The following is a 19,385-nucleotide window of genomic DNA, read 5'->3' as shown; positions in this document are numbered from 1 at the left end:
CATTGGTCTTGGCAATGATTCTTTGGATATGACACCAAAAGCACAAGCAACAAAAGCAAAAGTAAACACGTGGGACTACATCAAACTAAAAAGCTTCTGCACAGCAAAAGAAACAATCAACAAAATGAGGAGGCAACCTACAGCATGGTAGGAAATAGTTTAGAAACCATATATCAGATTAGGGGTTAACATCCAAAATATATAAAGAATTCATACAAGCCAATAGCAAAACACAAATAGTACAGTTTAAAAATGGGCCGAGAATCTAAATAGGCATTTCTCCAGAGAAGATGTACCGATGGCCAACAGGCACATGAAAAGATGCTCCACATCACTAATCATCAGGGAAATGCAGATCAAAACCACAGTGAGACACCACCTCACACCTGTCAGAATGGCTACTGTCAAAAAGAAAGAGATTTAAAAAAAATTATTTATTTGTTTGTTTGTTTATTTTTGGCTGTGCCACGTGGCTTGTGGGATCTTAGTTCCCCTACCAGGCACTGAAGCCGGGCCCTTGGCAGTGAAAGTGCGGAGTCCTAACACTGGACCGCCAGGGAATTCCCAGGAAGAGATTTTTTTTAAAAGACAAGAGAGTACAAGTGTTGGCAAGGATGTAGAGAAAAGGGAACCCTTGTGCACTATTAGTGGGAATGTAAATTGGTACAGCTATCAAGGAAAACGGTATGGCGGTTCCTCAAAAAATTAAAAATAGATCGATCATATAATCCAGCAGTGCCACTTCTGGGTATATAACCAAAGGAAATGAAATCACTATCTTGAAGAGATATCTGTGCATCCACGGCTCATCACAGCATTATTCACAAGAGCCAAAAGGTGGGAGCAGCCCAAGTGTCCATTGACAGATGACAAATAAACAAAATGTGGCCCATTTACACGATGGAATATTATTCAGCCTTCAAAAAGGAAGGAGGGGCTTCCCCTGGTGGTGCAGTGGTTGGGAATCCACCTGCCAATGCAGGGGACACGGGTTCGATTGCTGGTCCGGGAAGTTTCCACATGCCGCGGAGCAACTAAGCCTGTGCGCCACAACTACTGAGCCCGCGCGCCACAACTACTGAAGCCCGCGTGCCTAAAGCCCATGCTCCGCCACAAGAGAAGCCACCACAATGAGAAGCCCGCGCACCGCGACGAAGAGTAGCCCCCGCTCGCCGCAACTAGAGAAAGGCCGTGCGTAGCAACCAAGCCCCAATGCAGCCAAAAATAAATAAATTTATTAAAAAAAAAAAAAAAAGTAAGGAAATCCTTCACTTGCTACAACATGGATGAGCCCTGAGGACATTACGCTAATAGATGTAGACTAGTCACAGAAGGACAATCACCGTATGATTTGACTTAGATGAGGAACCTAGAATAGTCAAATTCATAGAGACAGAAAGTAGGATGGTGGGTGCCTGGGGGTGGGTGGAAGGGGGAATAGGGAGTTGCTATTTAAGGGATAGTTTCAGTTCTGCAAGATGAGAACATTCTGGAGATTGGTTGCACAATAGTATGAATATAGTTAATACAACTGAACTGAACACTTAAAAACGGCTGTGATGGTTCATTTTATGTTATGTATATCTTACCACAATTAAAAATTAAACAAAAAGAGTTTTCCCAAAGGTTAGTGTGATGCCAATCACTGAACAGAAAAACAGGAAAGGGACAGGAATGGGAAATTTTAAAATAAGAAGTACAGCCAATACACTTAAAAAAAAAAAAGTTCAAGCTCATCAATAATCAAGGAAAATTAAAGACTGTTCTCCTTTTCGTCCACCGAGCAGGTAAAGGAAGGAAAACAGGTGAACCCCTAAGAGCTACAGGCGGCGGGGCTGCGGGAGTGTGCGGTCCCAGGCCCAGCCTGGCAGGCGGGGGTGGGACTCTGACAGTGCGTCCCAGAATCCCTGCACGGTGTGCTGACCCAGCCAGCCGGGTCCACTCACCCTTCAGCTCATCAGCGGCGAAGAAGGCGGCAAGGCAGTCTTCCAGGGTGACCACCGGACCCCAAAACCAGCTGGGGGTACAGGATACCACGAACCTACAGAGACAGAAAGGGGTTGGCGGGGGTGCTGCCGGGGCCTCGGCGAGAGTAAGACGTGGGGGCCTTTGGGTTGGGGTCCGTTTGGGCCCAGACGGGCAGCTTGGCCCCGGTGGGTGGAATGGGCGGAAGTCTGGAGCCGGAAGCCTGGGACCGCCAGCCAGCAGCTCCGTGTCCTTGGGAGGGCGACATCACTTCCCCCCGAGTCTCGCCTTCCTTATCTGTGAAGGGGCCCCAATCACGCTGGCCTGTCTTCTGGGCAGAGTACAGGTTCCTGACATCAGGCAGGTAAAGCCGGCCTTGGGGCACACAGTGGGGACTCCGGAAGGCCACCACGGCGCTCCCTACAGGGCCAGGCCTGCACTCCAGCCGCTGCCCCCCTTTCCGGCTGCCCCTTGGTCACACTCTTTCCGATCCAGAGGCCCACCCGAACCAGGCCACCCCAGAACGGCTGAGGAGCACTCCCACCCCACTTGGCAAACCCCCGAGCCCCCTTCAGCCTCAAGCTCCCTTCCGAACTACACCCTCAGCCCTGCAAAAGCTTGTACTTTGCTGTTAAAGGTCTGTCGCCTGTCAGCCTGCGAGTTCCAGAAAGGCCAGGCCTGGGTGGTCTTGTGTCTCTAGCAGGCGGGAAGGTGGCGTACCGTCGGATATACTCCACGATAAAGGCCAGCCAGCCCTGGGCGGTGGAGCTGTCCCCACAGGAACCCGGCTTGGCTGGCACATTCTGGTAGATGGCCGAGTGGAGCTTGGCCAGGTCTTCCTTGCCAGGAATGGGCAGCGACAGGTCCTGGAATGTCTCCACCGTGGTGGACACCTGTGGGGTCGAAGGTCAGCCTGGGTCTCCACTTCCCAGCGTTCCGCCCTGCCCAGACCAACCAGAGTTTGCACCCCAAACCCCAGCCACCAGAGGGCAGGTGTGGGGCAGAGAGCCTGCTCCCGAGCCCAGGACACGGGAGGCCCACAACCGGGGCCCACCCCCAGAGAAAGGCAGGGGGCACCAGGCAGAGAACCAGCGCCCAACCCCCAAGCTGCGTGAGGACCCCGGTGCGTCCCTCCCCTCCCCCAGGGCGCCCACCCGGTCACAGGTGAGACACTGCACGAGGCTGAGGATGGAGCCGTCGAAGATGTCTGAGATGACGCTGCGGTAGCGCTGCTCCTTCCGCCGCCGGCTGCCGGAGCTCGGTACCTGGGCTGGGGGCACAGCACAGGGCTAGGCCCAGCCCCCACTGGCCTGTCTGGGGCAAGGGGTGGGTGCTAGGACTTGGAGTCAAATCTGTATGAGTCATGTGACTGGCTGTCTCTTCACCTTCCGGCGCCTCACTCATCGTCTGTGGGATGGGGCCCCACTCGTGTCCCAGCCGTGTTAGAGGGTTCAGAGACACTGCGTGAGGAGTTCGGCAGCCCAACCCCTGGTAAAGAGCGCTCCAAACCCAAAAACGGCAGCCAGAGGTGCGACTTCCACCCCAGCCCCGAGCTCCATGCGGGGATGCCCTGCCCACCTTCCCTGCCCGCCCGCTCCCCCGAACCTTTCTTGAGCACGTAGGACGGCCCCATCCTCACGGGGCTCGCACGAGGAGGGCTGCTGGCCAGCTTGGCGTGGCCCTCGTGGAGGTGGACAGGGCTGCAGGGGCGAGAGGCGCTGCGCATGTGGGCCTCGTTGTCCGGCTCTGGGGGCAAAGGGGGGACCGTGCTGGGGCAGGGCAGCCGAGCCAGCCCCGGGCCTGGTCAGGAAGACCTGCCAGCGCCTCCTAAGGGGACTGAGGCCTGAACCCACCACACCTCCTCTGTCCTGGGCCCACCCCAACCCTCCAGCCCCACGCAGAACGCACTGTCCACACCCTTCCCGTTCCCAGCGGAGGGCTCAGGCGGGCGCTGAGTCCAAGTGAGTCTGGACACATCATTTACCCGATTTCTCACCATTAAGTCGGGTCTCGTGGGAGAGCCCCCCAGGGTGGGGCGGAGCTGAGCAGGCTGTGGGTGCTCTGCCCCCCAGCAGGAGCTGGACAAACGGGGCCGCGATGCCCCGAGGGGCTTGGCTGGTACCTGGTGTCCGGCAGGGGCTGGTGGACCGCGGTGACGGCGGCTGCGTGTCCGTGGGCTGCTGGTTCAGGGCGGCCATGGCGGTGTCCACGTCGGCGTCCTCGTCCACCTGCTCCGAGTTGGTGCGCTGCTGGCCCCACGAGAACTTGCGGTCCTTCATGCGCTCCTTCTCGGAGATGGCGCGGCCCGCCTCGTCCGCGACCAGCAGCTCCGTCTCAGCCTGGGGGCCGCCCCCGCCGCGCCCCTGCCCGTCGCCCTCACCGCGGTCGCTGCTGGAGTCGCAGGACAGGAACTCGTCCTCTGATGGGCTCCGGTCGCCCTCCCGCTTCTCATCCGTGTCGCTCGAGTCTGAGTCCCGAGCCTCGGTCAGCGCTGCCGCCGCGGCCACCACGGGCTCCTTGAGCTCCTCGTGCAGCTGGTCCATCAGGCAGCGCAGGAACTCTTGGGTGTCCTGGAACCAGGGGCGGCGTCGACACGGATGCTGGGGGGCCCATACGGGCACCCTTCACAGTGGCCTCCTCAACACGGCTGTCCTAAGCCCCCTCCTACTGAGGAGGACGTTGAGCCTCGAGAGGCTGCCCGACCCCTCCCAGGTCTCGCGCTGTGAAGCGGCAGAGCAGAGGTGGTGAGCCAGGTCCACCTGACTCCCAGCTCCTGCTCTCCATCACCTGCGGCCCTGCTCCCAACTCAGCATGGGAGAGAGTGGACATATCGCGTTCAGCCATTAAAGTCGCCTTGCTCCCTAAAGGAGGGGACAGTGATGGTGGGCAGGGAGCCCGAGTAGGACAAAGGTGACACTGTGAGTGTGTCTGCAGGTGAGCGCTCAGCTGAGTTCCACAGGGAGGGAGCAATGCCACCCAGCAGGCCGGGCTGCCTGCATCCTTGACCTGCCTCTTCTCTCTGCCCTTCCAGTCCTTCGCCAGCCCCCGTGCCCACGCCTTCCCCTGCCATTGTGACTGGTGCAGGAGAACAGGCTTCGCGCAGGCCTGGGCATGACTCGGACTAAGGTGCCTCTTCGGGTTGGCCAGGTCTCAAATCCCAGCAGTGACGTTGTTATTCTGGCTACACTGTGGCTACGTCATAACCCAGAGGAAGCCAGGGCAGCGAGGCCTCTGGCCCAGCCGTGAGCAGTGCACACAGGAGGCGCTTTAAAAGGTCAGAAGCTGATGGTGGCCGGCCTCTGACAGCTGGGGACACTTGGTGCTGTGTGGGGCCACTGGGTTCAAAGTCCAGTCCTGTCCCTCACAGTACCTGCCCTGGATGTCAGAAGCAGCTCCCGAGCCCAACTCCTGCCCAATGAGGCGGGGATCACACAGTGGCCAGACCCAGCCAAGCACCCAAAGCCTCAGGTCACCGATATGGAGAGAAAGGCCTCGCTTTCTCAATTCTAGCAGAGGGAGGAGAGGGCTCTGGCTGGATTACATCGAGCATCAGGGAGGGGGTAGGAGACGTGTGTCCTGTGTGTCAGGGACACTGAAAGGTTCTTTTAAGAAACAGGCCCTCAATACGTCATCTACTTTTCTTTCTGCTTCTTCCTTTTAACAAAAGTACCCTGTGTTCATTGCTAAAATCTCAAGCCATGTGGAAGCATGACAGCATCCTCTGGCCATTAAGAGAGGCCTACAGCTACCTGTATGTTTCAGACTCAAAAACGTCCCCTGTGCTACGTCCAAGATCCACAGAAAGGGATGCTTTGGAGTCGAGTGCATGTTGGGCAACAGCCGAGCAGCCCTGCTCCCCGGTGTCCTCACCGAGAGCCTGAGGGCCAGCAGGGGTCCTTGTACAGGGAGGGCAGCGCTGCGGTGAGGGACGGCTCAGGTAAGCCTAAATCCCGTCCCTGCCGCTGTGCACTGTGTGACCTGAGCCACTCGTAGAACCTCTCTCAGCCTCAGCTCCTTACCTATAACGTGAAGGTGATGACGGGGCCCACTTCATGAGAGTTCTGTGAGTAGAAACAGGGCTGACCTTATGTGGCAGGAACTGACCACTTAATAAACGGTGCATGGTGGATTCTGATCACCGTGGGTATTATCACCCCCCAGAAAGGGCGGTGTGGAGGCAACGCTGGGCTTCTCAGGCAGAGGCCAAGTGTTCAACCAACTGAGGGTGTGAGCAGAGAAAGGCCCAGCAGCCCTCACCCTGGGGAGAGTGGGGGCCGAAGGAGGGGGGCCAAGGGCATCCCTCGGTGACCGCTGCTCTGTTCCTGGGCCCCCCACGCAGGCAGCAGCATCGGCAGTGCAAACAGGTTCAGGCCAGCAGCGAAACCCCACTCTGGGGCAGGACTTGGACCACTTGAACGGTCAGCCTGGGGCAGGGGGAGGTGTGTGGCTGCATTCTGCTTCATCTTGGGCCCATGATTTTACACCATAGAAAGATATCACTGGTTTCAGAGGGATTCTCTAGATTTACAAAAACTTGTCATCAAAATGTTTACTTTAATAAAAGTGAAATTCTGCCTGCGACTTGGGGAACAAGAAACCACATGCCGATTTGAGTGAGTGCTGAGGTGCACGCGCCTGGAGATAAGGCAGCCTGAGCTCAACTTTCCCCTCTGCCATGTACCAGCTGTGTAACCGGTACGTGGTGAGCGGGTGAGGACTTGGCCGCTGAGCCTCAGTCTCCCCAGCTGTTGAGTGGGGAAAACACCAGGTTGCCGGGAGGCCCCCACGTCCCCACACAGGTGAAGGGCTCAGGCAGCAGGTCTGATCCAGGAGCCCTGCCTGGCAAAGCAGAGCTGCTGCTGCCGATTTCCACACTGGTCTTGGCTTCAAAGCCAGGCCTGGTAAGTTACAGCCCTGGGTGTGTCCCCCGGGCAGCTCGGACGGCCTACCTGCTGGGCATAGCCTCGGAACATCGGGTTGACCAACTTGATCCCATGGGACAGGCTGGTGGGAACCACGTAGCTGGGGCTGTAGGAAGACCAGACCCGTTAGTACAGGTGGCCTGCTCTGAGCTGCTCAAGCCCATGAGGGCAGCCGGGCAGCCAGTACAACCAGAGCAGACTCAGTGATGCGTTTAGTACAACTTTGGGAGGTGCTAACCCGGCCAGCAGCCCCAGCAGGTTTGCACATCTCTAAGGTCAAGAAGGAAAACGTCAAGTCATGGTTCAGTGAGGCAAAACGCTCCTGCCTGGGATGGCATCGTGTCCCACCAGCCCGTGACAAGCTACCCTAAAACTGTTCTCATTATAAAATGTTTATTGTGGTTTTCTAATTTCAAAAGTAATACATGGGGACATCCCTGGTGGTCCAGTGGTTAAGACTGTGTGCTTCCACTGCAGGGCGCATGGGTCTAAACCCTAGTCGGGGAACTAAGATCCTGCACGCGGCGTGGCGTGGCTAAATAAATAAATAAAAATAAATAAAAATGACAGCTGCTTTAAAAAAAAAATACATGTTCATGATTGAAAAACAGAAAATCTCAGAAAAGCACAACAAAGAATCATCAACACTAACAGCCCCACCCAGCGATAACTACCATTAAGATTTCCAGATTTTTCCACGAAAATACAGATGCATATACAAAATTACATGCAGGTAAACACTTAAATGTGGCTTCTTAAAATTGGAATTATATTGCATCACACTGTTTAATAATCTGCTTTTACACTTAATATGTTTCTACGCGCTCACAGTTTTTGTTGTTGTTGTTTTGTTTTGTTTTGGGTTTTTTTGGCCGCACCGCGCAGCTTGCAGGATCTTAGTTCCCCGAACAGGGATTGAACCCGGATCACAGCAGTGAAAGTCCTAACCACTGGACTGCCAGGGAATTCCCAGCACTCCCTTTAAATTAGTCCCAATTTTAACTTTTCCTGGAGAAACAGATCTAACCCAGGCTTCTGGTCTTTAAAGTCCTTTTTCACTGAGCTAAAGCCCCTGAACGTCAGTGCCAGCCACTTCTGAAATCCTTTCCTACATGCACAGATGTGGCTGAGACCTAGGAGTGGTCACCACACAACTCTGGACCTCAGCACACACGCTGCAAAATGCTGCCATCTTCAATCAGCACCAGGCTCAAATTCTAGCTCCACCTTTCACAAGACGTGCTATCTTGAGCGAGATCCTTAAATCTTCTGAACCTCAGTTCCCCAATTTGTGAAACAGAGTTGGCTATGACCTACAGCTCGAAGGGCTGATGTAAGCATGGCACAGGGTAAAACACAGCAAGTGATGGTGAGAGGCTGAAGGCACAGGAAGTGCTCTCTCAAGGGGCCGACAGAAAACCCATCCCCACACCCCTGCCCCAGGTTAGGGACTTGGTCAACTCACCGTTTCCTGTGCCAGACCTCAGAGACCAGCTTCTGGTAACTTTTGCACAGGGCTGGCTTCTTGTCTGTACGCACCAGGCCTCCACACTCCAAGAAGAACTGGGTCAGTGGGGGGCTGGGGGACGGGGCAGGGAGCCAGGTCAGAAGAGAAAAGAAGGGGAGCGTGGCATTGTTTACAAAGAGCCGGGTGGAGAAGCAAAAGCATCTTATGTGGGATGTACTGTGGCCCCCTGGAGCCAGAAATGCCTGCAGAAGGCATTGAAGGACACCACCTATTATGGGCTGAATTGTATCCCCCCAAATTCATACACTGAGGGCTTCCTGATGGCGCAGTGGTTGAGAATCCACCTGCCAATGCAGGGGAGATGGGTTCGAGCCCTGGTGAGGGAAGATCCCACATGCCGTGGAGCAACTAAGCCCGTGTGCCACAACTACCGAGCCTACGCTCTAGAGCCCACGTGCCACAACTCCTGAAGCCCACGCGCCTAGAGCCCGTGCTCCATAATGAGAGGCCACCGCAATGAGGAGCCCGCGCACCACAACCAAGAGCGGCCCCCGCTCACCGCAACTAGAGAAAGCCCGCATGCAGCCACGAAGACCCCAAAGCAGCCAAAAATAAATAAATAAAAATTTAAAAACAAAAAAAAATTCATACACTGAAGTCCTAACCCCCGTACCTTAGAATGTGATTGTGTTTGGAAATAGGGTCTTTCTTTAAAGACTGTTGTGTGAACGAGAGGAACCACTGCCTGTCCTCCCGTCAGCCCCTTCTTGGAAACCTTCCTGAGCCCAAAAGCATCTCCCCCACTCCCCTTTTCTTTGTTTTTGTTATCTTATTACATAAGAAATACTCATTTACTGTAGAAAAACTTAAAAAATACTAAGCAAACAATAATAACTGACCTTAATCCTACTACGTGAGGATAGCTACTCTGTAGATCTGGGGGCATGTCCTTCTAGACTTTTCTATGTATGCGTATCCCCCATCCCTCCCTCCTTCTCTCTCACACGTACACACGTACACACACACACACACACACACACACACACACACACACATTGAACCCCTACTAGGTGGGAGACCCTGAGTGCCAGGAATAAGAGATGTCCCAGCCTCAGGGAGTGGACACCCTATCCTAGATGGAAAATAATATTTTCCCTCCAAAATGGGATTGCACCAAACAAAGGTTTATAACCTCCTTTTTCCTACTTATCATATTCTGAGCTCCTCCTCTTTTTAATAAATATTGTCCTGCACCATTTTCCCCGAACTCACTGTAAGGCTGCCCCACACATTTATGATATTATCGGCCTTTAAGCTGTTCCCAGTAAACGGCAGAATGATGAACCTCATTGCACAGACAGCTTTCTCAATATCTCAGGGTACCTCCTTAGGATAAATTCCAACAGGAGGGATTGCTGGGTCAGAGGGCATGTGTGGTTTGGGGCATTTTGATGTGTATCCACATACAGGCTTCTGTGGGCAACAGAGAACCCGGCTTGGGGGCCCCAACTCCCAGATGAGGCGCAACCTACCAATTGGACAGGGCCTGCAGGGCCGCGTTCATGTAGCAGGAGTTGCCAAGGTTCTTCATGCCCGTGAGGCCTGGGAGACCAGTGCACACAGAGGAAGGGGAAGGTGAGCATCTCGACACGGCAGGAACCCATAGAGGATGGTTCTGAGTCCCCGGGACCCAGCCCGGAAACCTGCTGGGTCCGCTGACGTGGCCCCACTCCCAGCAGCTCTGGTTACCGCAGTGTACGGAACCTATGGACCCCTCCGCCGTCCACCCAGCCCAGCCCACCGTCAGCACCGAGCAGGGGCAGTGGCCTGGGTGCAGAGGGGCCGGCCCGCCCAGGGGTACATGGCTGTACAGGGCTGAGGGCGGCGGCTGGCGCCCCAGGGAAGCCCTCGTGCCCCACAGGCCACCCCGCCCTGCCCAGGCAGCGCAGCGCGTGGGGCCGTCACCTCGCGGCTTGAGGTCATCGTCCTCCGACTCGGACTCTCCTTCGTCAGCCACAGCAATGGGGACAGCTTTCAGAGGGTGGGAGGGCGGTGCAGAGTCCTGTGTTCGAGAACCAGAGTGAGGAAAACTAGGGGGGTGAGGAGGGAGAGGGGTTGGGGTCAGGGGCCCGTGTGCCTCCCCCGCTGGGGTTCAGGGTAGGGGGAGAAGCCCAGGCCCCCAGCCTGCACTGAGCCAGCCCATCTGAGCAGAGGACGCCGTGGAAAGAGAGGGCATTGGTGGCCTTGCCCTGGGAACTCCGTGACTTGTATTTTACTTACAATAATGAGTAGTAATAATTTAATTTATTTATAATAAATTTGGGAAAAAACAGGAACACAGAAAAAACAACAGGCAATCCAACTTTCCTGAGACAACCACTGTTGATAGTCTATCTTATCTATGTAGCGTTTTAACTGTTAATACACATACACCCTCAAAACAGGATTTGTATATACTTCTTCAGAGCCTTTTTTGTAAAAAATCATAAATATCTACCATGTCCACAAATGTATTCTATATACACTTATCAAGCACCCATTATGTGGTGGTCGCTGTCCAACGTGGAGAAGACAGCACTGCACACACATACACGCACGCAGACACGCCTGGCCTCCACACACACACACACACGCACGCAGACACGCCTGGCCTCCACACACACACACACACGCACGCAGACACGCCTGGCCTCCACACACACACACACATGCACACACAGAGACATGCCTGGCCTACACACACACACACACACACACACACACACACACACACACATGCATGCACACACAGAGACATGCCTGGCCTATACACACACGCACGCAGACACGCCTGGCCTCCACACACACACACATGCATGCACACACAGAGACATGCCTGGCCTATACACACACGCACGCAGACACGCCTAGCCTACACACACACACACACACATACATGCACACACAGAGACATGCCTGGCCTATACACACACGCACACAGACACGCCTGGCCTCCACACACACACACACATGCATGCACACACAGAGACATGCCTGGCCTATACACACACGCACGCAGACACGCCTAGCCTACACACACACACACACACACACACGCATGCACACACAGAGACATGCCTGGCCTATACACACACGCACGCAGACACGCCTGGCCTCCACACACACACACATGCATGCACACACAGAGACATGCCTGGCCTATACACACACGCACGCAGACACGCCTAGCCTACACACACACACACGCAGACACGCCTGGCCTCCACACACACACACACACATGCATGCACACACAGAGACATGCCTGGCCTACACACACACACACACACACGCAGACACGCCTGGCCTCCACACACACACACACACATGCACACACAGAGACATGCCTGGCCTATACACACACGCACGCAGACACGCCTGGCCTCCACACACACACACATGCATGCACACACAGAGACATGCCTGGCCTACACACACACGCACGCAGACACGCCTAGCCTACACACACACACACACACATGCATGCACACACAGAGACATGCCTGGCCTATACACACACGCACACAGACACGCCTGGCCTCCACACACACACACATGCATGCACACACAGAGACATGCCTGGCCTATACACACACGCACGCAGACACGCCTAGCCTACACACACACACACACACGCATGCACACACAGAGACATGCCTGGCCTATACACACACGCACGCAGACACGCCTGGCCTCCACACACACACACATGCATGCACACACAGAGACATGCCTGGCCTATACACACACGCACACAGACACGCCTGGCCTCCACACACACACACATGCATGCACACACAGAGACATGCCTGGCCTATACACACACGCACGCAGACACGCCTAGCCTACACACACACACACACACGCAGACACGCCTGGCCTCCACACACACACACACACACACACATGCATGCACACACAGAGACATGCCTGGCCTACACACACACACACACACACACACACACGCAGACACGCCTGGCCTCCACACACACACACATGCATGCACACACAGAGACATGCCTGGCCTATACACACACGCACGCAGACACGCCTAGCCTACACACACACACACACACACACACATGCATGCACACACAGAGACATGCCTGGCCTATACACACACGCACGCAGACACGCCTAGCCTCCACACACACACACACGCCTGGCCTCCACACACACACACACACACGCATGCATGCACACACAGAGACATGCCTGGCCTATACACACATGCATGCAGACATGCCTGGCCTCCACACACACACACACACACACACACACACACGCAGACACGCCTGGCCTCCACACACACACACACACACACATGCATGCACACACAGAGACATGCCTGGCCTATACACACACGCACGCAGACACGCCTAGCCTACACACACACACACACATGCATGCACACACAGAGACACGCCTGGCCTATACACACACGCACGCAGACACGCCTAGCCTACACACACACACACACGCACACACAGAGACACGCCTGGCCTACACACACACACACACACGCAAACACGCCTGGCCTACACACACACACATGCATGCACACACAGAGACACGCCTGGCCTACACACACACACACACACACACACGCAGACACGCCTGGCCTACATACACACACACATACTCCTGGCCTACACACGCACGTGCGCACACGCACACGCACGCACGCGCGCACACGCGCCTGGCCTCCCGGGGCTCCAGGGCCGGCTCTCTGACTGCTCCCCGAGGCCAGCTCTGGGCTGGGCTCACCTGCCTGCCTCCTTTAAGGGCTGCTCGGCGCCCTGCGTGTGCCTTGCCTGGTTGGAGGGCGGGAGGTTTCCGGGCGTTTCCCCCAGAGAGGTGGCTGCAGGACCATCACCAGGGGCTCTCCACAGGCCAGGGAGGGTGTGCCCCGCCCCACGGCCCTGGACTCACCCGAGGCCTACAAACTCCCTGCGGGAGGGCCGCCCTCGTTCCAGGCACCTCCGTGTTGTCGGGCCCTGACACAGGGCTGGGGCTCAGCGGGCGTTCGCTGACATGAGCTCCTCAAAGCCAGCTGGCAACGCTGAGCAGGAACGGACGCCGTCGGGGACCCACCGCCCTGCCCTCCTGGGCGTCTCCTCGGCTGACGCCCGCACCCGCTCACCTGCTCTGAGAACTTGGGTGAGGGGCCTGGCGGCTGGGCCGCCAGCCGAGGCTCCAGGAACACCTCCTTCTCACAGGCGTAGCACCACACCCGGAACGTGGTCAGGTTCACTGTCAGGTTGTGCTTTTTGGCCTAGAGGGCAAGATGCAAAATCAGAAGGATACAGTGGCCTAATGGGTGCCCCAGGCCTGCCTCAGGGCTGCGTGAGCTCTCCGGCCTCAGGAAAAAGCCCCATCGGGTCAGAGGCCTAGAAGCTCAGGATCCGCTCCCCCCCCACAGGCCAGGAGTGCCAGGGGCTGCAGCAGCATTCTCTCTTGCTTCTTCGCCGTGATTCTTCCCATTTTACACATATAACCACTGAAGCCCAGAGCGGTAGATGGCGCTGGGGGCGGCCGAAGCTGGGGTTTGAACTCTGGGCTGTCGGACCACAGCGCCCATGCTCCCAGCCACCACGCTCACCTGCGCATGGATGGTGCTGTGGTCAGCAAAGGATTCTCCGCAGCCAACGTAGGAGCAGGAGACCTGGGGAGGGGGGTAGAGAGGAAAGGAGAGCAGAAGGATGGGGCGGCTAAGAGGATGCTGCCAGCACAGCGAGCCAGTGCCCGTCTCCACCCAGCAGGATCCACAGGCACCGAGGCCCTGCCGCCCTGCAGGAACACAGGTTTGCACAGCCAAGGTCCGCGCTGGGCAGGGATGGCCACCACACAGCCGCCCCCGCCTCTGAGCGAGACGGGCAGCATGCCCCGAGCTGCTGCTCTCCTGCAAGAAGGCAGGCAGGGTCGCAGCCAGATCTGGGCAAAGCTGAGGCCCGGCTGCTTGGCGCCCAGACCCTCTCCCCGTCCACTTGTCCCTTTTTCACCGAAACCCCACCTCCTGAGGGGCCAGTTATCGGGACTCACACTTTGGGTGGGGAGACTGGGCCTCACGGCCGCTTTCTAACGGGGAACACTGAATCGGGCAGAGGCGGATGGGGCCCGGTGCGGACCCCATGCCCCTCAGTGTCCCCGGTGACCTGCCTCTGGCCTCGCGCTCTCCTCTCCCAAATCCACCCAGCACCCAAGGCCCAGCTCAAGTGTCTCTCCTCTGCGGGCCTCCGCCCCAGCGATCAGCCTGCTTCTCCGTAGGAGTGCTTTGGTGTCATTTCCAGCTGTGGTCAACACTGCACAGGCTGGTGAGGACCTTTCAAGGAAACAACCTTTGGGCTGCGTCATAAAGGATGTGCCACTTTCTGCATCAGGTCCGTCTCTATCTCTCTGGGGGGCCTGTGGGCTCCCAGGAGGTAAGACCACGCCTCACACTTCTTGCTGTCCTCTGGGGGCCCAGATGGTGTCTTGCAGTGTATTTTACACTGAGCAACAGGCCCCAAAGGAGGCGGCCAAAGCCCCGTGGGGGGTCCTAAGTCTTCTGAAAAGACAGACTTGAACTATGGTATTTTCACCCCTGTGGGCTTTTTTGTTTCTCCTTGTATTTGTTTTCAAAGAAATTTTAAGTAACAGCCATTTTCAGTATGACTATAAAATGCAATACATACTTGTAGAAAAATTGGAAAACACTACAAAGTTACAAAGAAAAATGAATTACCCATAATTCTACCCCCCAGAGAAAACTGTCACGTGTTGATACATCTACTGTTACTCTTTTTGGTAAGCAGTAATAATCATGACCAGATTTTCCTGGACACTGTCTACCGGCCACACACCCTGTTAAGACCATCACAGGCATCATCTCTTCAAATTCTACCATAAGGTGGGTCTGCAAGGAGGGGGCAGTTATCAGTGTTGTGGCCTCTACTTTATAGATGGGGAAACAAAGGCCTGGGCCAAGGCTCAGAGCCAAGATGCTACAGCATCTCTCTCTCTCTCTCTCTCTCTCTCTCTCTCTCTCTCTCTCTCTCTCGCACGCGCGCGCGCGCAAGGACAGAACTTTGCCTTTAATGCTGATGGGATCATTCAGTCCAGAGTCTTCTCCAACTTGCTTTCTCCTCTTGGCATCTTTAATGGCTGCCAGCGCAGCCAGGCCAGGGGCTCGCAGACTCTGGGGCCCTCTTGGCTTGGGCTTGGGAACCACACCCGAGACATCCATACCCTGTGTCCCTGCCCAAGGTTCCCAGCCGTGCCCATGGGGGACGGATGTTCCCACCCCAGAGTCTGGACCCAGCTCCCCACCCCAGACATCTGCAAGGATACTTTACCTGGAGACAGGCCCACAGGTTGGGTCCGGAAACACCGCATGACTGACAGGTGCCCTGTGTGAGGTGCGGAGAGAGAGGAAGAGAAGGGTGTGAGCGGCCTGTTGGATGTGCACTGACGGACGCACCTGAAGGTCTCAGCTTAGAGGCTTTGCCTCAGAAAGACCCTCGCTGGCCCACAGGGGCACTTTAAATTTTAATGTTTGAATTTTGTTTTATCATGTGCCTGTAAAAACATTTTCAACACAATCATTTAAAGGCTAAATCAACTGACGCCATGACATGCTCCCTCGACACACCTTCTACTCTTCCTTCGTTGCATTTATTTATTTAAGCCTTTCTCCCCACCTAGGCTATGGGCTCCATGAAAGAAGGATGGTCTGTTTTACCTACCCCTGCGACTTCACAGAGAGCCTGGTACAAATCAGGAGATAATATATTTGTTGACCACAGAAAACACCCAGGTTTCTGGTGGTCTGGATGACAAAGCCTGCTTCTTGTCTACCAATCTCTCTCCTCCCTGCTTTAATAAAAGAATCCATGGATTTAGGCTGAGCACATGGCCAGCCAGCTGCAGACTATGTGTCCCAGCCCCCGCTGTGATCATGGGGCTCCATTCTAGTCAATGGTATGACAGCGAAAAGCGACATGTGCCACTTCTGAGTTTTGCATAACCCTTGCTCTTTCTTTTTCCATTGGCTGGAATGCAGATGTGATGGCAGGAAGTGAAGCAACCACTTTGGACCTGGAGATGAAAGCCATGTGTTGAGAATGGCAGAGCCACTCTATCAGTGCTACCTACGTCTGGACTGTTCAGTGAGAGAAAAGTAAACTTCTATCTCATTTAAGCCACCGTATCTCAGGGTCTCTTTGTTATAATTTAAACTGTCCTAAGTAATTTTGTCTGTGCCTGTCTAGAACAGCAATTCCCAACTGAGCCTCCACAATACTCAACGTGTCTCTGCCAGTTGTGAGATGAATTCTAAGCGCTGGTAGCAGTTACAGAGTACTTAATCAGAGTGAGAGCTGACCTCTGGTGACGGATCACAACAGTCCAAGCAACCAGCTAAGTTTTTTACACCTTGCTCATGTAATCCCCACCACAGTCTGTGCAGCAGGTCCCATCAAGATCCCCTTCATAAGATGAGAAACTGAGGCTCAGAGAGGTCATGACCCTACAGAGCAGAGTCAGAAGGGGAAGCTGAGGAGCCGCGGTCATCAAACTTCCCAGTTTCCTCCCAAGGGTGACCATGTCGACCCCCAGGCCTCCAGGGGAACTTCTTCGCCTTACTAAGCCCAGATTTTGGCTGTTTGTAAAGAGCCTGAATGTGGGACTCTCACTAGGGTGGAGGTGACACAGCTCATCCCATACAACAGGGCAGAGATTTGCAATCTGTGATTTAGGGTCTCTTGCTAAGGATGCTACGGCTGGCTAGAGATCAGCCTGCTTAGTGGACTCAAAGTCACAGCTCTTGACCTTTCCAAATCTGTCATCTCTTTTGTGATTTTCTGATTTCACAGTTCACTCCCATCTTCCCAAGTTTTTTTTTTTTCATTTCAGTCATTTGAATGATAAAAGTATTGTATGTTTAACAATTTAAATGATACACATACACTGTATATAATGTGTAGTATATTATATACAATATATATATTCTGTATATAATGTGTAGTAGATTATATGCAATACATATATTCTGTATATAATGTGTAGTATATTATATGCAATACATATATGCTGTAATAATTTGAAGTATACCCCTCCATATCTTCTTCTTATATAAACATATATGCATAGATGGGGGGTGATTTCTAGTAAAAATAAGATCATACTCTATACAAATTTTTCGATAACAGGCTTTTGTCACCTATTTGTGGTCATCCTTCTAGTCTGTACACAGAGACCACGTCTCATTCTTTGCAGTAAGTGCATGGTGGCACACACTGTGGGCACAGCACAGACAACCACAATCTGTTCGCTCATTCCCTTCTTTTTTTTTTTTTTGCGGTACGCGGGCCTCTCACTGTCGTGGCCTCTCCCGTTGCGGAGCAACAGGCTCCGGACGCGCAGGCTCGGCGGCCATGACTCACGGGCCCAGCCGCTCCGCGGCATGTGGGATCTTCCCGGACCGGGGCACGAACCCGCGTCCCCTGCAGCGGCAGGCGGACTCCCAACCACTGCGCCACCAGGGCAGCCCCATTCCCTTCTTGATGAATATGCAGACTGCCACCAGTATTTTCCTTTTACAAATAATGCTCAATAAATACTGCTGTATTTGTAACTGCTACTACACTTCCACTAGATAAACTCCCAGAGGTGGCACTGCACCCCTAAAGTCACAGTAATGCCTAACCCCACTACCACGCCTGGTCTACTTCCCTCCCTTTGTCAGCTCTGAGTGAGAGCAGCTTCTGCTTTGCCCGTCTGAAAATGGTGTCATGCTGCTTTCTCTGGCAAAATCCTTAACCATCAGGGAAGTCAGGCATGTTTTTTCAAGAGTTTCTCGGCCATTTGCATTTCCTCCATTTTGAGCTACCTGTTCAATCCTTGCCCCTCCTGGGTATTTTATTTTATTTTATACATTTTATTTATTTGTTTGTTTATTGTTTATTTATTTATGTCTGCGTTGGGCATGCAGGCTTCAGTAGTTGTGGCTCGCGGGCTCTAGAGCACAGGGTCAGTAGTTGTGGCACATGGGCTTAGTTGCTCCGCAGCACGTGGGATCTTCCCGGACCAGGGCTCGAACCCGTGTCCCCTGCATTGGCGGGTGGATTCTTAACCACTGCGCCACCAGGGAAGCCCCTTCTGCGTATTTTAAAACAATACTGGTTTCATTTTGTAGATTTCCAAAAGGCTGCCACGTCCCAGCCCAGTCTTTCCACGTTCTGCCTCCTTCTTCCCACCTCGTTTATTTCCTCCCTGCTCTCAGATTCCCTGAGAAATCCTCTCAGTTTGTCTCACTTATTCCTTTGTGCAGACTCAGGAAGAGACCCAGCATTAGACCGTGCAAATGCACCAGAGCCTCGCTCTGCCCCTCCTCCTGACCACACTGAAACCGTGCCCCTTAGGGTTAACAGAAATTGGTGATTAACAGAAATTGAACTTGTCTTACAGGAATAGCAGCTAAGGAAACAGCTCCTTAAAAAGCCCCTCTGCTTTGAGCCTGCCTTCACTGAGCAAGCTTGTCTTAATTATTTTTCTCAAACTGCATACCCTCCAAGCTTCGTGTAGCCTGTATATCACAAGGCTCCTTAACAACCCCTATAGATAACAGCTCTAACAGCTCTGATGTATGGGTCACTATAGGAATAGGGGCTTAAGCTGTTTTTCAGAAACTTGGTGTCAGCTCTTGTCCAGTTTGAGCTGGCTTAGACTGGTTGGGACCACTGACCCTAAAACTGGGCCTACAGAGGTGTCCGATGAATGACCTTTTGTCATCAGAGGGCCAAAAACTCCACCCTCAGATCATGCTAGGCGCCTCCATTTTTGAACACGCATCCCAGGAAGAAGGATGTAACTCAGATAACACCTGCGCAGAACACGGATTACCTCACCTTTCCCCACGCCTAAGACCACCCTGCTTCTTTAACCCATAAATACCCCAAGCCCCTCGCCTTTGGGGAGGTGGACCTGAGACTTGTTCTCTCGTCTCCTCGCTT

General features: G+C 54.2%; 1 protein-coding gene across 5 annotated transcripts in view; it reads right to left on the bottom strand.

The window, feature by feature from the left end:
• Positions 1–19,385, bottom strand: part of USP20 (ubiquitin specific peptidase 20) — a 64,944-nt gene that overhangs the window by 26,799 nt on the left and 18,760 nt on the right. For 4 of the 5 annotated variants that reach the window (XR_016393662.1, XM_022578473.3, XM_089913853.1 and 1 more), the window contains 12 exons: positions 15,729–15,782; positions 13,997–14,059; positions 13,538–13,669; positions 10,321–10,417; positions 9,888–9,957; positions 8,353–8,466; positions 6,915–6,993; positions 4,088–4,535; positions 3,571–3,711; positions 3,120–3,235; positions 2,686–2,858; positions 1,947–2,041 (listed from right to left, as the gene is read on the bottom strand). Coding sequence is in view for 4 of the 5 variants with exons in the window: in XM_022578473.3 (XP_022434181.2) it covers positions 1,947–2,041; positions 2,686–2,858; positions 3,120–3,235; positions 3,571–3,711; positions 4,088–4,535; positions 6,915–6,993; positions 8,353–8,466; positions 9,888–9,957; positions 10,321–10,417; positions 13,538–13,669; positions 13,997–14,059; positions 15,729–15,782 (1,582 nt within the window). In the remaining variant the exon portion in view is untranslated. The remainder of the gene's footprint in view (positions 1–1,946; positions 2,042–2,685; positions 2,859–3,119; positions 3,236–3,570; positions 3,712–4,087; positions 4,536–6,914; positions 6,994–8,352; positions 8,467–9,887; positions 9,958–10,320; positions 10,418–13,537; positions 13,670–13,996; positions 14,060–15,728; positions 15,783–19,385) is intronic. The other variant, XM_022578474.3, reaches the window with a different exon arrangement.

The sequence above is a fragment of the Delphinapterus leucas genome, chromosome 6 (genome assembly GCF_059928025.1).
Source record: "Delphinapterus leucas isolate spDelLeu-1000000601 "Yukka" chromosome 6, BTC_Dleu_Yukka2, whole genome shotgun sequence".
NCBI classification, from domain to species: domain Eukaryota; kingdom Metazoa; phylum Chordata; class Mammalia; order Artiodactyla; family Monodontidae; genus Delphinapterus; species Delphinapterus leucas.
This window is presented reverse-complemented; position numbering and strand designations above follow the sequence as displayed.